At 50.0% G+C, this 22,675-nt stretch overlaps 8 protein-coding genes across 8 annotated transcripts; 5 read left to right on the forward strand and 3 right to left on the reverse strand.

The window, feature by feature from the left end:
• Positions 1-3,106: 3,106 nt before the first annotated feature.
• Positions 3,107-3,615, forward strand: A1O5_02238 (uncharacterized protein; the record flags this gene model as incomplete). The annotated part of the gene is made up of 2 exons (XM_007742854.1): positions 3,107-3,306; positions 3,372-3,615. 2 exons carry the CDS (start codon positions 3,107-3,109, stop codon positions 3,613-3,615), a joined length of 444 nt encoding a protein of 147 aa, XP_007741044.1.
• Positions 3,616-3,745: 130 nt separating this feature from the next.
• On the reverse strand, positions 3,746-6,029 carry A1O5_02239 (uncharacterized protein; the record flags this gene model as incomplete). The annotated part of the gene is made up of 3 exons (XM_007742855.1): positions 3,746-4,554; positions 4,611-4,894; positions 4,951-6,029. 3 exons carry the CDS (start codon positions 6,027-6,029, stop codon positions 3,746-3,748), a joined length of 2,172 nt encoding a protein of 723 aa, XP_007741045.1.
• Positions 6,030-7,208: 1,179 nt separating this feature from the next.
• A1O5_02240 (serine/threonine-protein kinase PRP4) lies at positions 7,209-8,797 on the reverse strand (the record flags this gene model as incomplete). The annotated part of the gene is made up of 2 exons (XM_007742856.1): positions 7,209-8,695; positions 8,749-8,797. 2 exons carry the CDS (start codon positions 8,795-8,797, stop codon positions 7,209-7,211), a joined length of 1,536 nt encoding a protein of 511 aa, XP_007741046.1.
• A 1,263-nt stretch (positions 8,798-10,060) lies between these two features.
• A1O5_02241 (acetyl-CoA acyltransferase) lies at positions 10,061-11,629 on the forward strand (the record flags this gene model as incomplete). The annotated part of the gene is made up of 6 exons (XM_007742857.1): positions 10,061-10,249; positions 10,300-10,573; positions 10,651-10,932; positions 11,003-11,285; positions 11,366-11,373; positions 11,487-11,629. 6 exons carry the CDS (start codon positions 10,061-10,063, stop codon positions 11,627-11,629), a joined length of 1,179 nt encoding a protein of 392 aa, XP_007741047.1.
• A 311-nt stretch (positions 11,630-11,940) lies between these two features.
• Positions 11,941-13,882, reverse strand: A1O5_02242 (uncharacterized protein; the record flags this gene model as incomplete). Its single annotated transcript, XM_007742858.1, has 7 exons — positions 11,941-12,188; positions 12,246-12,663; positions 12,725-13,000; positions 13,059-13,178; positions 13,237-13,560; positions 13,615-13,719; positions 13,775-13,882. The coding sequence occupies 7 exons, from the start codon at positions 13,880-13,882 to the stop codon at positions 11,941-11,943; spliced, it is 1,599 nt and encodes a 532-aa protein (XP_007741048.1).
• A 791-nt stretch (positions 13,883-14,673) lies between these two features.
• On the forward strand, positions 14,674-16,626 carry A1O5_02243 (uncharacterized protein; the record flags this gene model as incomplete). The annotated part of the gene is made up of 4 exons (XM_007742859.1): positions 14,674-15,084; positions 15,140-15,331; positions 15,385-16,061; positions 16,122-16,626. The coding sequence occupies 4 exons, from the start codon at positions 14,674-14,676 to the stop codon at positions 16,624-16,626; spliced, it is 1,785 nt and encodes a 594-aa protein (XP_007741049.1).
• An 802-nt stretch (positions 16,627-17,428) lies between these two features.
• On the forward strand, positions 17,429-19,397 carry A1O5_02244 (uncharacterized protein; the record flags this gene model as incomplete). The annotated part of the gene is made up of 6 exons (XM_007742860.1): positions 17,429-17,530; positions 17,591-17,894; positions 17,956-18,473; positions 18,533-18,950; positions 19,009-19,107; positions 19,180-19,397. The coding sequence occupies 6 exons, from the start codon at positions 17,429-17,431 to the stop codon at positions 19,395-19,397; spliced, it is 1,659 nt and encodes a 552-aa protein (XP_007741050.1).
• A 925-nt stretch (positions 19,398-20,322) lies between these two features.
• A1O5_02245 (uncharacterized protein) lies at positions 20,323-22,231 on the forward strand (the record flags this gene model as incomplete). The annotated part of the gene is made up of 4 exons (XM_007742861.1): positions 20,323-20,491; positions 20,550-21,055; positions 21,112-21,366; positions 21,422-22,231. 4 exons carry the CDS (start codon positions 20,323-20,325, stop codon positions 22,229-22,231), a joined length of 1,740 nt encoding a protein of 579 aa, XP_007741051.1.
• Between the last annotated feature and the right edge of the window lie 444 nt (positions 22,232-22,675).

The following is a 22,675-nucleotide window of genomic DNA, read 5'->3' on the forward strand; positions in this document are numbered from 1 at the left end:
CTTTGTTCGAGGTTGATATGCCCGTGTGGTTTCCGACATTGCCGGCCCCTTTAACTTCCTCCAAGGTAAAGGGCACCCGCGGAGTGGCTTATGAAAACGTGCTTATCAAGCGGGAAATAGAGACTGAAATCGTACGTATCTTGTTGAAATGGCACGAAATCCAACGACAATCCGAAGTTTGGCAAGACAATTAACGCCAATTACAACAGTAGTATTTCCACAGTTGTGAAAATCGATGAATTTTGAGGGCTCTAATCTCCTTAACGCCACCAGGGCAACTACCTGGCGTATATATCGAGCTACACTGAATAAGGGGTGAGATAGGATACAACATGCTCATCTAGAGGTAGTGGAACCACAGAATAAGTAGATAGGAATGAGCGGATTCAAGCGACATAACCCTCAGCGAAAAGTAGCGGCTAATGAAACCAAAATACTAGCACGATATTTCTTTGAAGCTGAGATGGTGAACACCGGTCGCGCCAGTCGAGCCTGCGATCCATGTAAGGCGAGGCACACTAAGGTAGCGATCCGACCTTTAAATTAGGCTCTTGCTGACGCGCAGTTGTTGAAAGTGTGACGAACGGCGTCCGGTGAGTAGCTTCATTCGGTACCTAAGCACAGGCGCTACTTACATTTCAACAGCAGTGCTCTCGCTGCGAAAGAGCTGGTCGAGAATGCACAGGATACAAGAACGACTTCGATATCAATCTCCGAAATGAGACCCACGTCGTGGCCCGGCGTGTGCGTGCTCGCGAGGTTCACTTTCAGAACCTCCAGAATTCATTGTCCACTCCCTATGAACAACAAGCAGGAGCATTGTTCCCTGAAAACTTTGTTCTGGATCCTCCCGACGCAAGACACTCCAAAGGCTTTCTCATCAGCCTGCTGCCCTTGTTACGAACCGCAAAATCGAACTCTCTCCTTTCGGGTGCTGTTGATGCGGTGGGGTTATGCTTCCTCGCAACAAATATGGTGAACAAATCGATTGCTTTGCGAGCGGCACGGAGTTATCTTCGCTCTTTGATCCGTTTGCAGACGACGCTGTATCACGATGTCGATTGTATTTCCACCGAGACGATGATATCAGTGTATTTAATGGGATTTTACGAGGTATATGTTCCTCAAAGGGCATTGGCCTTCCCTCGATGTTCCTCCGGGCTAAACTCAAGACCTCAGATGATGAAGCCTCCGCAAAAGACCGTTCACCCTTGGTTAGCTCATCTCCAGGGTCTCACCTCAATTATAAAGGCACGTAACAAAAAGGCCGGCCTCTGCTTTCCTGGCATCGGTTTCTTCATTGCGCTAGACGGCGCTCATGATAGATCAGCTTGGGCTATAAATCACAACACCCCTGTCGATGGATGGTTTACTGACAATTCAGATCACAATGGAAGAATTCTTTACAGTGAGTTTGTTACGGAACATGCACTGAAACCTAAGACGGTTGCGAATGGCCAATCTATAAGCGCCTCACTTGACGATCTGATTCTGCGAACACAGCCCATCCTGCAGGTGGCGCCATCATTGTTCGAGAGCTCTCACCCTGGGGCAAAGGAAAATGTCGAACATCTCCTTGCGGCAGCGCGTTCACAACTATCAAGCTTCAGAGATTGGCCATCAAGAATACCTGATTACTGGCAACCCAAAACAATCCATCATCAGATCGAAGAACCTGAAGTTTCTGAGCTGGGGATTTTTCCCGGCAGGGTTGACGTTTATCAAAGCTGTCCGTGGTTCGCATATCTCAACGCAGAAACTGGACTGGCCGGGACATAGTGTATGTAGCTGCTGCGTGGAATACATATCGCACAACACTTTTGTGGCTATGCGACGTGATTGCACAATGTGGTGAATACCTAGAGACTGACACCATGCCATTTCGAGAGACCGAGGAATATCAGGCGCTGCGGACGATGCTAGGAAGACAGGCGAAGACATATGCTCGTCAGTCGCCTACCACATCAACAACGACTGGGTGAACCGCATCGCAACCGCGAGCTTTCGTTCGTCTCCAAAAGCTTTAGGCGGCCTTTTGATGATCTGGCCGCTCTATGGGGGAAGCATTCTGTCAATTGTGCCAGATATATATCGCGCCTGGATGACGCAGAAACTTCGATCAATTGGCATTTCGATGGGACTGGCGCAGGCCATCGTACTCGCCGACACAGTAGATTCGCGGAGAAGCACGGACCCTTTCAAACCGCTTATCATTGCTCAGGGCCATGTATTTATATGGAGCGCGAGCATGTTCTAAAGTGCTTGAAAGGCCCCAGTCTACTTGATAAAGCAATGAAGGATCAGATCGTGCAAAACTATGCCAGAACTAGTAATTACCCCTTTCTTCGACCGCATTCAAGTTCTCGTGCGACCTTAGATGATCCTGGGGGGGGGGTCGGTCAGGAGTGATCACGCAAAGCAGGTGCACGCGTGACCACGTGACAAGCCTCCGTAGGAACTGCGTGATCCTCGTATTAATGAGTTAATGATGCCGACTCCGCCCCCTTTCAGTTCCCAATTTTAATTTAGGGACGGCAGCTAAAATAGGTTACAAAAACCTGCTCACGAATCTTGGAATCTTGCTCTCTCAACCTCATTCATCCCCCTCGACATCCCTGCCCAGCCACATTATAAAAGAGAATGAACAAAAAATCTGCTCAACCTCCTCAGCCCCGACGTACGTTTGACCTCCGACAATGTAACACATCCTGGGCGCCTCCACCATCGCGAGAGGGGCAAATAAGATGAGATCGAAGCTAGGAATGTGCGATATCTTGCTCATGCTGTTACTTTTGTTCTTGAGGAGGCTGGATGCGCAAGTTGGAATTGAATTGGGGCTCTCCAGTCTATGCTTCTTCGTGCTGGATACGGCGGGAGTTTTTGGATTTTTTGATTGATTGGAGATTGTTGAGCAGATATTCCCTTCGTAGACAATTGTAACAGTTTCTCCGCCCACATCGCCCGAGGGGTATATGACCATGCCATTCCCTTTCTTTTTGGGTAGCCATTGTCCGGACATTCTCATCACCATCTTCGCCTGTCATACTGTACAATAACTCATAACACATCACATTCAACCAATTTTGACCTGGGACAGAGCCAAATCATGTGCGGCGACTCCCATCTCCCCCCAGCTCCAGAGTCCGGCGACCTGATCGCCATAATCCACCCGAATCCACAATCATCGTTTCGAGGGAGACTGAGATTGTCAAATCACGCGCCAGGAGCAACCTCAACCACTCTCCAATGTGCGAGCAAGGAGCCAAATGAGTGTGGACTGAATTCGGTCTTGAATGTGAGAATCCAGTACGTATAACGCCGTCGCTCACCTTTGTTACGGCCCCATTCCGGTTCCTGACGACGCCCCATAGCAAATATGGGCAACCACTTTCAAGATCTTCATATTCCGGTGCCGATTCAGATGAGGAGAATGAATTCGACCCCTCAAATCCCGTGCTGTATTCGTTCTTTGTTGGCACAGACGGCGGTTCAAGAACCAGTGATTTGAGGCTCAATCTTAGTGTTGGCGCGGATGGCGTCGTTGGACGGACAGTATCGATTTTTGATGGTCGGAGGAAAAAGGTTCTTGGAGAAGGAGTTATTGGATGGAGCTGAGTTCTAGGGGAAAAAAAACATTGTTATGAATTTGCTGCTTTTGCGCTGCCCACCCCAAGGGGCCATCGGGTGTTCGGTTAATGTGGACATTGATTCTTGGCATCGTGTGTGAGCCGCCGGGTTTCCAGCTCTAAAGTAGATACCCCATCCATCCGCTGTTGTTCATGTATATATCAAACATGTCCAATTCTTCTGTGCTGAAGTTGAACTGATCCCAATTGGTGTTGCCGTAACTCGCAGCGTCATACGCCGCGTTCAAGTTTGAGCCAAATTTGTCGACATTCGACCAAGCTCCTCCTGGAAGCAGAGCCGGTGTAAACGGCCGTGTCGGCTGCAGATTCACAGCATTCCCAGGGTATTCCATCTGCTTTGCGGAAGCGAGGATGGAAGCGGTATCTTGCCGCAGGATGCTGGACGCCCGTTGACGTCGCGACTGGTCATCGTGGCCTTGTTCATCATCCGAGAGCTGTCCTGTTCTATGCATATGCCAGATTTTGAGCTTCATGAATACGAATCCGAAGGCCTCTGCACAGGGATTTGAGCCGCCGGCTGACACTTCACCTAGTCTGTTGAGAATAGCATCCAGGTAGTATCCGGTCTTCAGATCAGGTACAAAGACCGAGCCGAATCTGGAGTCCGGCGAGTTGAATATCCAGTGCAGTTTGACCAATACCACAACGGCGTATGCATTCCAGACAATGTAGAGATTGCTCAGATTTCGAGCACACTCAACCTCAAGTGAGAGGTAGGTGTCCAGCACTTGGTGGCTACTCGCTAGGAGAGTCGATAAAGCCTGGACGTGACCAGAGGTTATGAAGTCGGGCGCTCTGCGTTGCTCTAGCTGAGGCAGTGGTCGGAAATCGTCTACGTTGTGGTCGTAGTGGATCGCGATCTCGTGGATATACAGGTTGAGGCATGCTGATTGGTGACGCACAAGTCCTTTACACAAAATCAGTCCATTTTCTCTGATAAAAACCAAACTCAACGAAGCCTACGTTGATCCACAGCGGCATCGACAGTCTTCTCCCATTGCTGCAATTGTCTTTGAAAACACTTCAACTGATACTGCACTCTCGGCTCCGTAAAGTTGAGATCGGCACCGGGGTCGTCCATGTTGAAAGCTGCTGATACTTCCTCGGCAAGACGGGCTAGTTCCACGGTGGCACACAGCCATCTGTCGCTTGGAGCTGCATGAGGGCTGGTTCTGAGTGTCTCCAGGCATTCTTCAATGCGTGGACTAAACCTTAGGAGGGTCGGAAGTCGAAGGATAGTGGTGACGCTGTGATTTCGGAACAATCAGCCCAATCCTCGTCATAAAGTTAAACAATGACCTACTTTATATTGGCCTGATAACAGGCCAACCATGTGCGACAGAGTTCAACTTCTTCAGCGGGACTTCTTTTTAGCTTTGACCTCTTGCCTATTCCTAATTCCAGAGACATAGAAATCGCTGATTGGATGTTTTGATTAAAGGCAAGATCCCTCGCCGTCCGCGGCCGTACGTAATACTGAGAATTCAGCAGCATCGCCTGAATCATATCCAGTGATTTGTCGCCATGGAAGAGGACACGTTCTGCTATCTGTCGGTTGATCTCAATGGTAAGCGCTGGCTGAGCGGATGGTTGAACTACAGGGCTTGCAACTGCCAAAATGGTTAGAAAGGTGATAGGCCGGGTCCTTCGAAGTTCCTGGAGGTCTGTGTCGGGGGAAAAGACGACGTATGGGCAAGACGAGCACATGTCCTTGGCCCAGTGATTGAACATTGCTGTCGCAGTCTCGATGCTTAGATCACCTCGATCAATGACATCCACGTAGTCGTCCTTGGCAACACCTTCGACATTGACCGGACCGCAACCTCTGCTAAATTCAGGTTGAGTAGGTTGTGGAACTACCCTGTCAATGAGACTTCGCTGATAGGTGTCTAGACTGGTATTGGAGGTGTCATCAGTCTTGGGTGGTTCCGAGCTTCCAGTTGTAGGAGCATCTTTGGGAGGCGATTCATCCTCGGGCCTACTCCCGTCTGTTGACTGTTGTTTGGCTAACAAAGCGTCCGTCAACGCATTGATCTTCTTCTCCAATTCGGCAACCTTGTGGACCGTTTTCTGTCGTTTCCGCGGAGGACCAGGCATTACGCACTGACGATTGACTTTGGCGCATGCTTTACAGGCCTCTTGGCCGTCGACCGGAAGACATCTGATCTTCATGTTTCGGCAGGCGATACACGCACGTGATCTCTTCTGCCGTTTGGGCTTTTCGTTGCCTGAGCCGTCATCTTCTTCCTGGCTTTCTGGAGACTGGCTGTGGCTGTTCGAGTCTTGGAGCTGAGCATCTTGGAGAATGGCCCGTGTTTCGGGGGAATGGTTTTGCTTGAAGGGCAACAGGGTCTCCACAGGAAGTGGTCTCTCTGGCGCCATGATGTGCGAAGGATTTTCGATGCCTGGTCCGGGGAGCGTCATACGAGACCCGCCCAGCACGTTCCCCGTGATGACAAACTCGATTCCTGGCTAGGCAGACATGGTTCGGAAGAGAGTCCAAGCAGCCCTCAATGCACAACTCTCACTTGGACGGCAGACGCAGATAGAAACTTGGGATAGGAGCACAAAGGATATCAATGACAGTAATCGGTACGGCATAATTAGAAATCAGAAGGAGAGAGTTGGCACCTTCGTGGACCGGATAAAGTTTTGGGACTCGCTGTTAAGCAGCCCGCTCGGAGCCGGCGGGACTCTGCGTCCGACGAGGCTGTCAGCCAATCAAAACACCCGGCAGGAATGATGAGTCATTGATCATATGGAGCCTTGTCTTTCCCACGTGACCAAGTACATATATATATATATATACATGTCCACAAAGCCTTCGTCGAGTACATATTGAACTCAGCTTAAAAATAGTGACATCGCGGATATCTTGTCTCCTCGGGACCCTTTGGTACAAGTAGAAGCACAATCTAACTACCGTACAAATAATGGCTGTTTGTGGTGGAAGAAATGTCGAAGCACCAACGTCAAGCCACGGCTGAAGTTAGTGTACTTCCTACAGGCCAGGAACATTGCAGATAAGCTGGCTCAGAGCCCTTCAAACAGCAAGCCGACCAGGAGAGAGCAACCGTTTTATATCCTCCGAGCCGTGCCAATGGCCGATCTGTTGACATGAACAGGCAACCTTACCGCCATACATGAGCAGATGCTCGCTTGAATTGCCCCTGACTGAACCACGGAAAATCATTTCAACATGTTCCCCTTGAAACCTTGGTTCTGCATATAGCACGATATCATTGACGTCGGCCGATGGTCGTCTCATGTGGCTCTCATGTGGCATGAGCGATCCAGCCGCTCCTGGCATGTTCGTTGCATTCGATCGGGCACTCTCTCAGCTTAGGATTTCAGTGCATCGAAGACCATATCAAGGGGTCGTCTCTCATCAGTAGCGAAAAGCCATTCTGCTGCAAATGCCAAACCAGTGGATTCTCCGGATAGTCTTGTCGTGCATGTGCATTATCGTGGCATTTCCGTTGACACCTGGACACGGAATGTCCAAGGTCCTTCTCCTTTGTTCGAGATGTGACTCGTTCTTTGGGGCAATGCCGACGAACCTCATATGCCCTGTCCATCATCACGCCCCCATAGCTTCACTGTTCTGTCGTGGCCACCGCTGGCGATCCATTTGGCGTCGTTGGTGACATCGACACTGAGGACATTGCCCGAATGCCCACTAAGCTGCTTCACAAACGACCAATCATCTGCTGAATAGATGTTGACATTCTTGTCAAACCCACTCGTCACAAAGAATGTGCCGGCTTTTCGAGGACTGTGCTCCTGTCTGACACCACTGCTCTCTACTAGGGATGACTTGTCACCGTCGAGGCCTTTGAACCATCTCAGGTCAGAAACGTTGCCATTGTGAGCACCAATTCCTCCCACATTGCGCACCTGACGAAGATCCCAGCATTTGACCCATCCGTCACCAGAGCCTGAAAGGATGCGATATCCATCGATGCCCCAGTCCAATCCGAAAATCTCACGGATGTGACCTTCCAAGATCATGACCGTGCGTCCTGACCTCAGATCCCAGATTCTCCCTATGCTATCAAATCCCCCGCTTGCCAGCAATGATCCGTCTGTGTTGAAGCTGACAGCAAACACTTGCCTGGAATGTCCCTCTTGCAAAAGGAGTTCTGTTGTCGTTTCCACGTCCCATAACCGCCAGGTTGTGTCAAATGACGCTGATGCAAGATATTTTCCCGAAGGATGGAACTCGACCCTACAAACACGATCGGTATGTCCCTGCAGAGTGCCGATAGGTGTGTCCTTGTTCAGCGACCAGAGATGTATGTCACTTGCCCCGCCTTGCCCGCCAGCACCGCTTGCAAGATTCAGAGAATCTGGAGACACATTGGAATCTTGTAATGTTGCGCCAGGATACCAGGCGATTCCGCCAACAATACCTGTATGGCCTCTGAGGGTCACCTTTTCATCCAGGCTCGGGACATCAAGTAATTTGATGCCACCGCCCCAGTTGCCAGCCGCAATGATTTCGCCATTTGGGGCAAATCGAGTGATGCTGATGGGTCGCTCTCCGGCAATCTGTGTTCCAAACAGTTCAAATCCTTGCAACCTCTCTTTGATTTCCTTGCGGTGCTTGATGTGTGTGCGCAGCGGGATTGTAGAGTCTTCTCTCTGCCTTTGGATGCGCGCCTTTGCCCTTGGGAGTGAGTACCTAGCTATCGCTCTTCTCGCTTCAAGTAATTCAGGTAGACCCTCGGTGTAGAACTCTTCCTCTTGATCAGCGTTTTCTTCTGCTTCATGCATCTGTACGTCGACAACAGCTCCATCTGGACTCCCGGCCTCCTCTTGATCCAACAAGAGCTCCCGCAAGCGATCTCGCCTGTCGGCGCGGTCTTCTCCAAAAAGTGTTATAGGCTGCCCAAGTTCTCGCAAACGTGACCTGACTTTCCCATCATCGGTAGGTACCACCAACATAGCCAATCTTCGTTTCCGGTCGAACTGGGCAAGGATAGCAGATGCTTTTTCGGGTGCGACACCGCCGGCACCAGTAGGAAGGTCATAGTTTCGGTCGACAGCTGGCAGGAGTGTGAGTCAGGATATGCGACAGTGCTAAAGATATAATACTTACGGATGCTTGCTAGATCCATCCCCATCTCGGTATCCTGCGTCTCAGCCATTTCCGTCAGTCTTGCTTCCCTTTCCCTTATGATTCATCGCGAGAGCAGGTTCAGCCTTGGAGGCAAATGTAAATAAAGAGACACAGAATAATATGCTTTGCGGAGGAGTATCTTACCTGACGCTCCTCCTCCACGTACGCCTTTCGCGCTGGGTGCATCATCTTGGTGGCTCAACACTGGCAGATAGAATTCAGATTACAGGCAAATGCGGAGAGTCTTTGGGAGCTACCAATCCTCCCAGAAGCAGTGAGTTTTCTAAAATTGAAGTTGTACCTGGAGGGAACAAAACTGCGCATCAGCTTGCTCAGGCTCAACCCTCTTTGAGAACAGCATGACGCCGCTTTGTTGTCGTGAGATTATGTAATAGCGCCTTCACTACGGCAGATCATTTCAACCCAGATGTGACTTTTCAGGCAGCGAGCCAAGTTGAAACGGGCAAACGGGTACCCAGTAAACTGATTTTTTATCGCACATGCCCTTCATTTACAATAAGTGCATCGTTTACCTTTGAGCGTGGTGGTCCATTGTCATCTATCTCATACTATTGGCTATGTTTGATATCGAGATTACTTCGCCGTTATTGAGCACTTTTGGCCTTCATATCCTGAGTCAAACCGTGCCACTTACTTTCGAATGCAGCTTGCACCACAGGTCAGTCAAGCTAGTGAATGAGTATGCGAACATCGTTGTATTGGATGTCAGAGGAGAAGTTGCAAGTGTAGGCGCTTCTAATGTTGACGCATTGTCCCTGGCACACCCCTATTTGAACCCCACTTCTACAGCCTTGTGTGCAGGCATTTCACTCAGCCTCGAATGTTAGGGGACTTTAAAGAATCGGTGGTATTCACATAAGCCTTTCAATAATACCAGTCCGATTATCCTGGCGCTGTAACGAATGGGCCCCATTAACTCATAGCAGTCAGATCCTCGTCCCACGGCAAATTAGTTGGGTGTTTCCCCCCTTCAATACTTTGTTTACCCCGCGTGGGCTAGCCACATCCGAGGTTCAGCTTTTCAACAACCGATTCGAGCCTAGGAAGTTCAAAAGGCCGCAAATAAACAACTTCTGCTATCAGGTGTGCAAGACGCGTTCCCAATTCGTATTTCCAGCTTGAGGAGCTATCTTTGCGGCACTTGTAATGCCATGGCGTCCCAACGTCTCTCCGCCGTCCTCTCCCATCTACCTCCTACCTCTAGTGCGGTAGACAATATGTATGGATCGAATTGATGTTCATTTGATGTCTCTCAGTCTAATTTCGGGACATGACTAGCGCCCAGCAAACTCCCGACGATGTAGTGATCACTCTCGCGATCAGGACGCCAATGTGCAAAGCCAAGAGAGGTGGTTTCAAGGACACAACCCTCGATGGCCTGGTCTTCAAAATTCTAGAGCAGGTCCGACTAAGGAGCAATGTCGACCCACGTCTCGTCGACGATGTCTGCCTTGGAAATGTAAGGGGACTTTCCGTCACGGCGAATGTCCGGCGATTGATCTCGTACAGGTTCGCGACGGCAAAGCTGCGTATTATGTCCGTGCAGCTTCGCTCGCTGCAGGCTTTCCAAACACATCTGCCGCCTCGAGTGTGGCGCGGTTTTGCTCCTCAGGTTTGACGGCGACGCAATTTATCGCGAATGAGATTAAGACCGGCACCATTGAGATCGGCGTCGCAGTAGGCGCCGAGACGCTGAGCGAAGGGAACGAGCGCCTGAGTCGACCCTTCATCGACGAGATCTTAAACGGTAGCGAGGACGCGAAGGACTGCATGCTACCGATGGGTAAGCACGTCGAAGATATATTCCGAGCGCATACAGGGCTTATTCTGACATTTATAACCTTTCCCCTTTAAAAACAGGTGCAACATCTGAGAACGTAGCCAGGGAATTCAATGTCAGTCGGCAACGGCAAGACGAGTACGCCGTGGAGTCGTACCGGCGCGCTGAGCTCGCGCAGAAGAGCGGCTGGTTCGATGATGAGATTGCCCCCATTACGGTCAAGAAGGATGGCAAAGACATGACTGTCACGCGAGATGAAATACGATGGGGGACGACATACGACGGAATAAAGAACCTTCGCCCTGCCTTTCCAGAGTACGGAAACACGACACATGCCGGCAATGCTAGTCAAGTTACGGACGGTGAGTCGAGAAGGAGAGAAAGCTTCCGAGAGAGGAGGGACGCAGACTGATGCTTCGTACTTGTCTACAGGAGCTGGGGCTTTGCTTCTCATGAAGCGCTCAAAGGCCTTGGAACTAAACCAGCCCATTCTTGCAAAGTATGTTGGCACAGCGCTTGCCGGCCTCCCGCCGCGTATCATGGGCATTGGCCCGGTCTTCGCCATCCCCAAATTGCTTGCCAGGTATAATCTATCCCTTGAAAAGGACGTTGACGTGGTGGAGATCAACGAAGCGTTCGCCTCCATGGCGGTCTACTGCCGCGATTATCTTAACCTCGACTGGACGAAGATGAATCCGAGAGGCGGTGCTATTGCGTGAGTCTCCCCTTCTGTCCAACATGCTCTTTTGTTAGAAGTCTCCATCAATGCTAGTTGAAACTAATGAATTCATGTAGGCTCGGTCGTAAGTACTCCCATAAGCCTGCACCAGTTCGACGAGGGTACTCCTAGAGGCCAGAGTTCCCCTCCATTTCTCCTAATATTGCTTTTTTGATGACTAACAAATATGAAACAAAGATCCCTTTGGGTGCACCGGAATTCGACAGATAGTGACGGGTCTCAGTGAATGCAGAAGGAGAAAACGACGGGTTTTGCTTACGAGTATGTGCCTAGGTACAGGCATGGGCATGGCGGGCCTGTTTGTGAACGAGCAGATTTAGACCTTGGTCACGGGATACATATTCAATTGTGGATCTCAACTCGCTCGATTTCTCACTCTGGGCAATGGCCATGGACGAGAGACTCGTTATGAAAATGGCGTGATCGATTTCCAGAGCAAATCATTGGCATAGAATGGGAAGAATACATTGCAGTCATAGACAAAATATTTTCATTCCCCCACGAGAAGGGCAAGCAGTCAGGTCAACATTCAATGGCATGATCTGTGCCTTTTGAAAAGTGGCGACCTCGATTCTATGAGACTGTGACTCGAGCCGATCTAGCGGGAGGCGTGACTACTTTGAGACCATGTTCACGCACTGTCGGCAGCCTCAACATGGACGACCTCGACACGCTCTGGCTTCTTCTCGCCGTAGACAACTTCCTCGGCCTGTTCTCGGGCAATGATTACGTTGTCACAAACATACGTGGAGAAGTCTCTCGCGGAGATCTTCTTGTCGAACATCTCTTCGATCTCTTCAAGTGTTCTCCCGCGGACCTCTGGCACGAAGAGAAACACGAAGATGATTGCCACGACACAGGTCCCGAACCAGATATAACCTGTGGAGAAAGGGGTCAGTACTGTAGCTCCGAACGGATAGCGTCCAGACCACTCACCATATTTCCCGCCCCAGTTCAGCTCGCTAGGGTTGATGAAGTAAGGTGCCGTAAAAGCGGTAAGCCAGGCAAAGACGAATCCTGCCCCGGTCGAGATGCCAGAAGTATAGGCACGTAGGTTCTGCGCAGGGATTTCCCCAGCAACAAGATAGGTCATGGAGGTGACACCGAAGTTGAACCCCCAGAGGTAAAAGGAGAACAAAAAGATAACAACTTTCCCGTAAGCCGCTGAGTATCGTACACTCGAAGGTGTGGAAACGACACCGAGAAGTAGCATCGAAATCGCGCAGATGCTGGTTCCGATGAGTAACATTGTTCTTCGGCCGACGCGGTCGATGAAGAAGTAGGAAGTAACCTGGCCTAAAACACCCAGGAATTGACACATGATGATCCATCTGAAGGGACTTTCAACGCCAACCTGAAATGCGAGCAATCTCGTCAGAAAAGGTCTGACAAAGCTCACAGGGCTCTAAGCTTACCACGGTGAAAAAGTAAGTCGCAAAAGCCATGACGAACATACCGCCCATGGCAGGATTAATGAGACCGATGCCAACGCTAATGAGGCTGCGTCGAATGTTGCGGCTGCGGAGCATGTCGAAGAGAAGAAACGACGACTGGGTCTCAATCTCGTGCATGGCGTTTAGTTTCATTTCCTCATATTCTTGTCTCAGGGCAAGGTCGTCATATGCGCCATTTCGAATCCAGCTCAGAGATTTGAGAGCCTGTTCGGTCTTTCCATGAAGAAGGAGCCAACGCTGCGGAGCACAAGTTCAGCAACCTTGCATTGCTCGGTATGGGGAAGATGAGACTCACCGGAGATTCGGGGAGGAATGGCAAAGAACTGAAGATGATCGCTGGAATCGCGTATAGTGTGTATAGAGGGATTTGATACGCATGTCTGTTGTGGATCTTCTCTGTCGAATTGGTGATAACCTGACGATCAAGATCCTGTCAGCTTTCGGTCAAACAAAAGGTAAATTCTACAACTCACATAGCCGATGGCAGTTCCCAAAGTGACCCAGCAGGAGCAGAAAGCATATCCGAGACCTCTGAAGTAGGGCGGCGCCATTTCCACGACGTAGAGAAAAGTGAAACTCATCAAAATTCCGTTTGAAAGTCCGGTGATCAACCGAGCGAAGTACAATGCTCCCATGGAAGTGGTGACGATCTGGATTGTAACCCCGACAATCAAGAGTGCACATCCAGACATGAGGGAATGTCGGCGACCGAGGTAGGTACCTATCAGCCCAGTGCAGCAACTCGCAATGAAGGAGCCGAGAAGCATGAAAGAACTGATGATTTGTTGTGGCACAGGCTGAAACAGTTAGTCAAAGGAATCAGGTCCTCAGTGAAGGACAGCCAAACAGACCCTGATGTTCCAGCCCGTTGGGACTCTGGGATCTTCGTAGCCGAACACTTGAAGGAAACCGACCATGGCTTGAAAGCCACCGATTTCGCCATTGTCGAATCCATACTGTAGGCCATTGTTAGTGTCATCTTATCCGTGAGATCCAACATAACATTCTTACCTCGAGAAGAGAAAACCCCACAAGAATAGTGAACCAGATGAACCTGATGTTGGCCCAGACACTGGTGTCTCTTTTCCCCACATGTTGTGTATCAGAAGCAGTAGCCATCGAAGGAGGGTGTAGCGTACAACAGCTCCCGGTTGTGTCTCTTACAAAGGCAATGATTTCAGATCAGGGAAGCCTTGCTGTCCGCAGGGAGAAAAGATGCAAGATGGTCATTCGATGGACATCCAGGTGGCATGATCAATATATGAGAATCCTTGAGGAACGGGAGCATAGTTTTTGAAGTTTGCTTCTTTCCGGGTCTTCGGTGTGCATCTTGGAGAACCGTTCCGAGGCCAGCAGAAGACCTGGGGTCTAGACGAGGCCCATCGTAAGCGCGGGGAAGACTAGGCCCGATTTGAGAGGCACGACATCTCAAAGCTGTCACTGGGATAGCCTAGTGAATACCATTTCAGTGGACATCGGCACCCTGAAAAGGCGCGGATAGGATGTAGGCAGGATGACATTCGTAATAGGTTTTGCGGTGAGAGTTGCAAGGAAGCGAGAAAGACACGCCGAGGATTTCATCGGATCCAAAATCGCCGACGCTAAAGAAGCGAACAAAGCTTCATTCCATTGCGGAACATGCTCAACTTCTCAAACTCCTCGCCACAGACTTTACTCGTTTGGATGATAAGCCGGTCAGGGTAAACACGCTCGGCAAGAGACCAGGGGACATGCGTGGCTCCGCGCTTACCACTTTTGCCATGCAGACAATGAATCAATCCTTGTTGGTCTGGGCCCAAAGATCAAAACCGTTTATTTATTCATTTATGGGGTCGAGGATGTCGCCTTTTTAGTTGCTACCAATACTTCTTGAGCCTGCTCACGCTCAACCACCAGGGAGATAGTTCAAGATGGACACTACTCTTCCCGCGCCCTTCAACCTAAGTCACATTCCCGGCGAGATCGAAACGACCAATAAAACCCTCAAGCTTTGGTACGACACGATCCAAGCAGCACCCGCGGTTGAATACCTGCCTTCTGGCATTTCAAAAGAGACATTCACCGAGATCGTCAAGCGTTTTCAAGATGTACTCGGAGAAGATGCTGTCATATTGGGCGACGAGCTCCGACTGAGCTACGGAGATCCTTTCTCCATGAATGAGGACGAAGCAGAAAGACGTGGAAGCTCCTGTGCAATTCGACCAACAACAGTCGAGCAGATCCAGACCATCGTCAAGATCGCCAATGAATACAAAATTCCACTCTGGACGGTGTCGAGAGGGAAGAATCTCGGCTATGGTGGTCCTGTCGCACGCATTAAGGTACGAAGACGGTGTCGTTAGGAGGAATGAGTCGCTCGAACTGAGATTTTGCTAGGGCTCTGTTATTGTCGATTTACAGAACATGAACAAGGTCCTCGATATCAACGACAAATACTCTTATTATACCGTTGAGCCCGGTGTGAGTTTCTTTCAACTTTATCAGGCAATTAAAGATCAGAAAAAGAACATATGGTGTTCGGTTCCTGCTCTAGGCTGGGGCAGTGTCGTTGGAAATGCACTAGACAGGGTAAGCAGACGTACCAATAACCCTTCCACGAATAACTCTAATTATGATACAAGGGATGGGGATACACTCCACACGGTGACCACTCCAACCAGATTTGCGGAATCGAGGCGGTGTTGGCAGATGGGAATCTTGTCAGAACGGGTATGGGCGCCCTCAAGGACTCAAAATCCTGGCCTCTCTTCCGAGGCGGCTACGGCCCTACTTACGACCAGATGTTCAATCAGTCGAATTTCGGGATCGTGACGAAGTTGACACTTTGGGCTTCTCCCGCGCCGGAAGGTCTAATGCTATGTCACGTTGATGTGCCTGAGGAGCACGACCTGAAAGATCTGGTTGATATCCTACGCGAACTATTGCTCCACGACAAGATCCAGAATCACCCTGTCATTGGAAACATCATTAGGGAGATTTGCAGGAGGGGTCCAAGAAGCCAATGGTATGATGGCCCTGGCTCCATTCCTGACAGCAGGTTGAAAGAGCTTCAGAAGGAGCTTGGAGTCGGATTCTGGGACGCAATCTTCGGTCTCTACGGACCAAAAGAAATAATCGAGCATAATTACAAAGCATGTCAAGAAGCGTTCAAAGCTATCAAGGGCTCCGTCCTCACCGGGACCGCCTACTATCCACAGGGGAAGAAATACTTGGCTGCGGATGACGTTCCCTACGACCTTCAAGCCGGAGTGCCCAGTATGGCACCACTAAGGACGATTGAATACAGAGGGTTGGATGGGTAAGCTGACGAATATCCGCCGAGCTATATTTGGACTTACACTGACCACCTTTCATGCAGAGGACACATCTCATTCTCTCCAGTCCTGCCCAGTGACGGTCAGGATGCTCTGGATTTCTATTACGTTGCCAAAAACAGGTGTGCGCAATATGGTTTCGACTTTGTTGCCGGACTTCATCTCCATCTTCGCCATCTGACACATATAAATATGATCCATTTCGACCGACAATCACAAGAAGACAAGGATGCAGCCAACAACTTGTTTGTCGACCTCGTTCACGATGCAAGAAGAGCTGGATACGGGGAGTACCGCGCACACGTCGAGCATATGGATCTAGTGGCAGAACAGTACGACTTTAACGAATGTGCATTGATGCGGCTAAACGAGAAGATCAAAGATTGTCTCGACCCCAATGGCATATTGAGTCCAGGAAAGCAGGGGATTTGGCCAGCAGTCTATCGCAAGGCCAGGAGCCCAAATCTCTCGAACGGAGAAAAGGGAGACGCTGGTAACACTGCGGTTGAGGGTATTTCGCAACCAGCCGAATTAAGAAGTCATATTTGACGGTAGACAAGACATAGCTTGAAGATACCAATCTGGATAGAGGTGTCAATTTTAAACTCGGAACCCAACACCTACTCTCCTCACGACTGCAGCACATTCCAAGAGATCTAGATCGCGATCCCCGTTGAGCCACCAGGCGATCACGCCCAAGAGACCTATCATTTCATGGCGCGTAGACTTGCCGTCGTGTAAGTAATGAAATGGTGTCCCCTGCCAACCTCGTGCCGTGATGTTACTTTCAAATTCCTTCCTCTTCATCAGAGACCTTGGATTCGTCTGTACGTGTGGTAATGGTAGAATCATCCTGGCTTATCTGACCGTCCCACGTGCTGATATCCGATACCGATAGCACTTTTGATCCGCACAATCGAGGATTCCGGAAAAGTAGGGTAAAAGATACGCAGCCCTGTGGGACATCTTCGTCGGCGAAATGGTTCCGATGGAGCTGGCCGTTGTGGGCATCCTGCGCAAGATGATATCACCAACATATCGGAATTAGAGGTCATTTCAACAATCCAGAGGCTAAGCTCGGATCATGGATTCACCATCGTAACTTGATGGATCCGAAGAGAATTGTTACAGTGATTGGCTCTCGGTCCGGTTCGCAGGTTCTGGAAGATGGGTGTCTTTAGCCAGGACTTCAAGCATGGACCTGTGAAATAAACTATTGACAAACTCGCTTCTGAGATGCCCGTGACAAGGAATGTGATATATGGCTCTCCTGACCAGAAATCATATCATGTGGCTGGCAGACACATCCAGTGACTAGAATCAAGCCGCCATCACAATCATCACCTTCGAGATGGATACCTTGCCTTCGTACTCTCATCTTAGCGGGTCAGCCGCAATCGCGGGTATCCTGACTCATCTCCTGTACTTCATTCGAGGAGAACATCATGTCCATGTATGTCTTTGCCTATTGCTGAGGGCTCGTTTGCTAACCAAGGCTTGTATCTTTTCAAAGGCCCCGAGAATCGTCCAATTTTACACCCTCTCGGCAATTGTTCTCGCTGGATTCACGTACAGAACAGCGGGATATGATATACTGACAAGCCTCATTGCCACCGGCATTATCATAGGGTCATATTTTGCCGGGTTATTGGGCAGCTTATTCACGTACAGAGCATTCTTCCACCGTCTAAGGAAATTCAGCGGGCCATTCCGAGCGCGAGTGTCGAATCTGTATCATGCATCGCTCTTGAAGAACTCAGACAATTACCGCGTCATCACTGAGATGCACGAGAAATATGGACCTGTGGTTCGTACCGGTGAGTCAAGCACAAGCAGGAAAAGGTTCGACTATTCTAAGAAAGATGCGCGACGCAATAGGCCCAGCAAATCTTTCTGTCAATATTCCCGAAGCGGTTCAGATAGTCCTCGGATCTGACTCGAAGTGCTCGAAGACTGCTTGGTATGACGCCTCGCTCCCACTGGTTAACTTACACACGGCCCGCGATAAGAAGATCCACGAGCGTCGGCGCAAAGTCTTTTCAAAAGCCTTCTCTCCCAAGGCTCTCGTCGAGTATGAGTCGCGAGTCTCAATACATTCAGAGCTGTTCTGCCGTGCCATTGCAGAGATGAAAGGCCAACCTTTCGATGCGACCCGCTGGTTCAAATATTTTGCGTTTGATGTCATGGGAGAGGTTGGCCTGAGCGAGAGCTTCCGAATGCTCACCGAGGAAACCAATCGTTGGATCCCAGACCTGTTAGAGGATGGCATGTCTGATATTGCCCAATTACAGCCGATCCCCTGGGCAACGATTCTGCTCCATCGCCTTCCGCTGATCGCACATGGACCCAAGAGGTTCTTGGAGTTTGTAACGGATCAAGCTAAGAGGCGGGCGCAGGTGAGTGCCTTCCGCTGCGTCGCGAAACTCCTGGGTTGAGTACTGACAATGCGCTGTAGAGATCCGATGTCAAACCTGATGTGCTTTCCTACCTTGTCGAGGCGTACGAGCAAAGCGAGAAGAAAGATATAGACTTCCAGTGGTACCGAGGAGATACGCGTCTCGTGATCGTTGGCGGTTCAGATACAACGGCGGCCACCTTGACGTATATCTTCTACCACCTGGCCACCGATCCTTCCCAAATCACCAAGCTTCGGGCTGAACTTAAACCACTGCTGCAAGGAAGATCTGAGCTTGATCCCAAGGACGTCACTGCGGCAAAGCATCTGAATGGTGTCATTCATGAGGCTCTGAGACTGCATCCACCAATCCCTTCAGGTTTTCCCCGCTTGACACCGCCGGAAGGCATCACCATCAATGGCACATATATTCCAGGGAACACCACTGTTGTCCTTCCATTGTGGACAATGTCACGCTGTAGGTCCCTCCCCTTCCTTTGGGTAGGTCAAGTCCGTGCTGAATATCCTCGCGTTAGCCGAAGAATGCTATCCTCGAGCAAATGAGTTCATCCCCGAGCGCTGGTACTCTCAGCCAGAGTTGATTAAACACAATGTTTTTGCGCCTTTTGGCCTAGGTAAGCTCTGGCATGAATCTAACTCCATGAATCCGGTGAATGACCAGAAATCGCTGATAATCGCATTGACAGGGCCATACGGCTGCATTGGAAAGCACCTTGCTATGATGGAAATTCGCAACATGATCGTCCACATTCTCAACAGCTTCGACGTTATCGAGCTTGCTCCCGGGGAAGACGGGTATCGTTTGTTAAACGAATCCAAAGACCATTTTACCATCGGTCTTCAGCCGTTGATGATGGTCTTCGATAAGAAAGATTGGGCCAAGGACCGCACAGATCTTAGCTAGGCGGAGAATCTCCTTGGAAGGCCAGAGATCGAGGTCTACAAGGGCAAGGGCAGTTATTCAAGATATCAATCACCCCGAGCGATACAAGGGAGCCATTTAGCTTATATCATAAATTACGCAGTAAACCGGAGAGAAAGATTCGGATGAAATTTCCCTCTCACGACACTAAACTAGTTCTTCGTTCGCTAGGCACTCTTGGTTCTCTTGGTTCTCTTGGAGATTATTCGTTTTAGTTTGGTTAGTCCAGACCGAGGTGGGAGCTCGGTCCGGGGTGCATTAGTCGCCCGTGGGGGATACAAGAACTCACCTCCCGCCTGCAACTACAAGAACAACGGCTTGTCACTGGCCTCCGTCTTCCCGGCCAGCAGCTCTTGCAATCGTCTGCTGCCAAAATCCTTCGAAAGAACTGACGCCGCGATCTTGCTGCTTACAAGGTTAATGATCCAAATTGTTGACGAAATTTGCATCTCCTCATTCTCGGTGTAATGACAAATCTTGTATCTCCATCTTCTGTGCACGCTGAGCAGCGACAAAGCCCGCAGCAAGATGATACGGCCAGGCCAAAGAAGAGGACGAGACAGAGCTGTGATGCATGCAAGAACAGGAAGACAAAGGTCAGTACTTACCTGTTTCTACTGTCTGAAAAAGACGCCTTTCACTGATATTTGGCCCAGTGTATTCCGCAAGGTTCGACAAAATCCGCAGAAGAAATTCCAAACCGGAACCGACTTTCTGACAATGTTTCTCTCCCGCAGGCCTGGGGCCGTGTAGGTACTGTGCCTCCGTGAATATTCCATGTTCGGCTAGCGTACGCCCTCGAAAAAGACCGTACTATAGGGTATCCGAGGAGGAGTACGAGTCTTGCATGCGCCTTTTGCGCCATTTTGTGCCCACGGGAGATCTCAGTCTTGAAAACGTCAAATCAATGCTGGCCGAGGTAGAACAGAGATCAGAGCCCGAGGCGACCCGCAATACAGTCTTCACAACCAAATCCAACTCCGCGCTGTCGAACAATGAATTAGTGGAAACAGAAGAAAATGTAATACTCCAAGAGGAAAAGGGCTGCATGTACCTTGATCCTCGAGGAAAGTACAGTAAGTCACAGGATAGTGGGCAGAAATTTGTAGGACCGTTCTAAACTCTTCCCTGCAGGATACGTAGATGCGGACTCTTCGCTCAGATTCGATCATGCCGCCCATATAGCTCGACAGCCCAATCGTGCAGAACCTACAAGGCCAAAACATGATGCAAGCGTACTGCATCCTTTCATTACCACCGTCATGCCGCCCTCGCCGGAGACAGTTGGGAGTTTTCGAGCCGTGGAGGACTTGGAAGTCGTGTATCTCCCGAATCGGGAGACTTGTTTGCGATTCATCACAAAGTTCTTTGAGCAGGTGCATGCCATTTACTGGGTATACTCGCCTGAACAGTTCTACATGCTTCTTGACCAAACACTGGAGACTGGAGGCTCCGAAGCGAGCGCTTCATGGCTTTGTTCGCTGTACTCTATCTTCGCCATTTGCTCGATGCAGCCGACAGGTCAAGAAGATCAAGGGGGTGAGAAATCGTCTGACGATTACCTTCGCATGGCAAGAGAGTATGGAGTCCGAGCTGCCGATGAAGCTGACCTTGGAAGTGTGAAAGCACTGGTTCTTATGGTATTCAAGATCCAGCTCCTTTCCATCCTTGTTAGTGAGTCTGACAATATTGATAGAGTCTCGCCCTCAACGCCTCATTTCACAGTGTGATGGCTTATTGTACTATTGGTTTGACTGTCAGGATCGCATACTCACTTGGTCTCCATCGAAACACGGCCCATAAGTCATTGGACTCCGTGGAGAAAGAACGTGCCCGGCGGCTGTGGTGGACACTCTACCAACTCGACCAAGAGGTCTCGAATCAGCTTGGCCATCCATTCGCGATAGTGGACGAAGCGATTTGCATCCAGACGCCATTTGCCTCTGAACAAGTAAGTCAAAAAGGTTCCAGCACTTCAACCTGCGGAATTTACGCTAAGATGTTAGATTCTTGATCCAGGGCGTAACACTCCACTGGGCTACCAGGCCATCTGCGTGTCGCTAATCAAACTGAAAAAGAAAATAAGCCAGTCACTATACGTAACCCCTGCCCAGACGACACGCAGAGTCCGCTTCCAGCAAGTCACCAGCTGCATCGCATCTCTGTATGATTGGCATGCTTCGGTTCCATCGCATCTCCGTTGGGGCTCGTCGTTAGCGCCATCGCATCTAAGAGCGGTGTCCGTCCTCCATCTACGATACTGGATCACACTTGTTCATGTAACCCGGCCGTTCCTCTTACACTCGGTAACTAGGTCAGCGGAGCTGCGGAACTCGGTCAAGAAGAAGCGATACGACGATTTCAGCAACCTATGCATCGAGGCTGCAGAGAATGCAATCGTCATATTGAAGGCCAGGCACGAGGACCGAAACCTCTCGAGCCTGATGTTGTTTGACAGTGGGTGTATACAGGAGCTCGTCCAGGTTTTCCTACTGGCCGAGGAAAAGGTTGGAAGAGGGACTTACAGAACGAATCTGGAATTCTGCCTCAGGGCGATGCGTGCCATGGAAGCCGTGGGCTGGTGTAAAAGAATACTTCCGGATCTCGAAACATTGCTTAGAGACACTGTCACATTGAACACCGACGAAGATGAGAGCCGCCAATCAAATCCCAAGGCAAACGAGACACAAGGCTTGAGTATTGCTGCGGCAAGAACCCACCACTTCCAAGACTACGGTCTCAGTGGATCCGGCCTATTCGGCGATGCAGCTGCATTTGATGCAGCTGTGAATTCATTTGAAGATTTTGAGCTGTAAGTCGCCCTTTTCAAATTGCGATTTATGCTGTTTCCGATGGACGAAAATCTCCTTTCGTTTTCCGGCTCTAACATGTCGCGAACTACCCTAGCAATATCGACCCGACACAACCGGATCTTATGGATACCCTGAGCTTAGATCTAGGGGCATTCCCTCCGAGTAATTGGAATGCTTTCCCGTTGTGAAGTCTGTATTACATCCAAGGATGAGAGGACCAGAGATCAATGCATGCGATGCAGCGGGGGAATATCAGTGACAGACCACAGTCGGTTGGCCCTGGTAGTGAACCGTTCATCGATTGAGTCCGATATGACCGTAAACAGGTTCAGGCATCCATCTCCCCCCAACGCTTGAGTCTTCATGCCTGTAGGTACTAGACAACAATCAAGAACAGAAGGGACCCTGCCGAGTAGAGGTTCTGGGCGTCAGGTCTAACTAGTCTGA

This window comes from Cladophialophora psammophila (genome assembly GCF_000585535.1).
Source record: "Cladophialophora psammophila CBS 110553 chromosome Unknown aczJe-supercont1.3, whole genome shotgun sequence".
Taxonomy (NCBI): domain Eukaryota; kingdom Fungi; phylum Ascomycota; class Eurotiomycetes; order Chaetothyriales; family Herpotrichiellaceae; genus Cladophialophora; species Cladophialophora psammophila.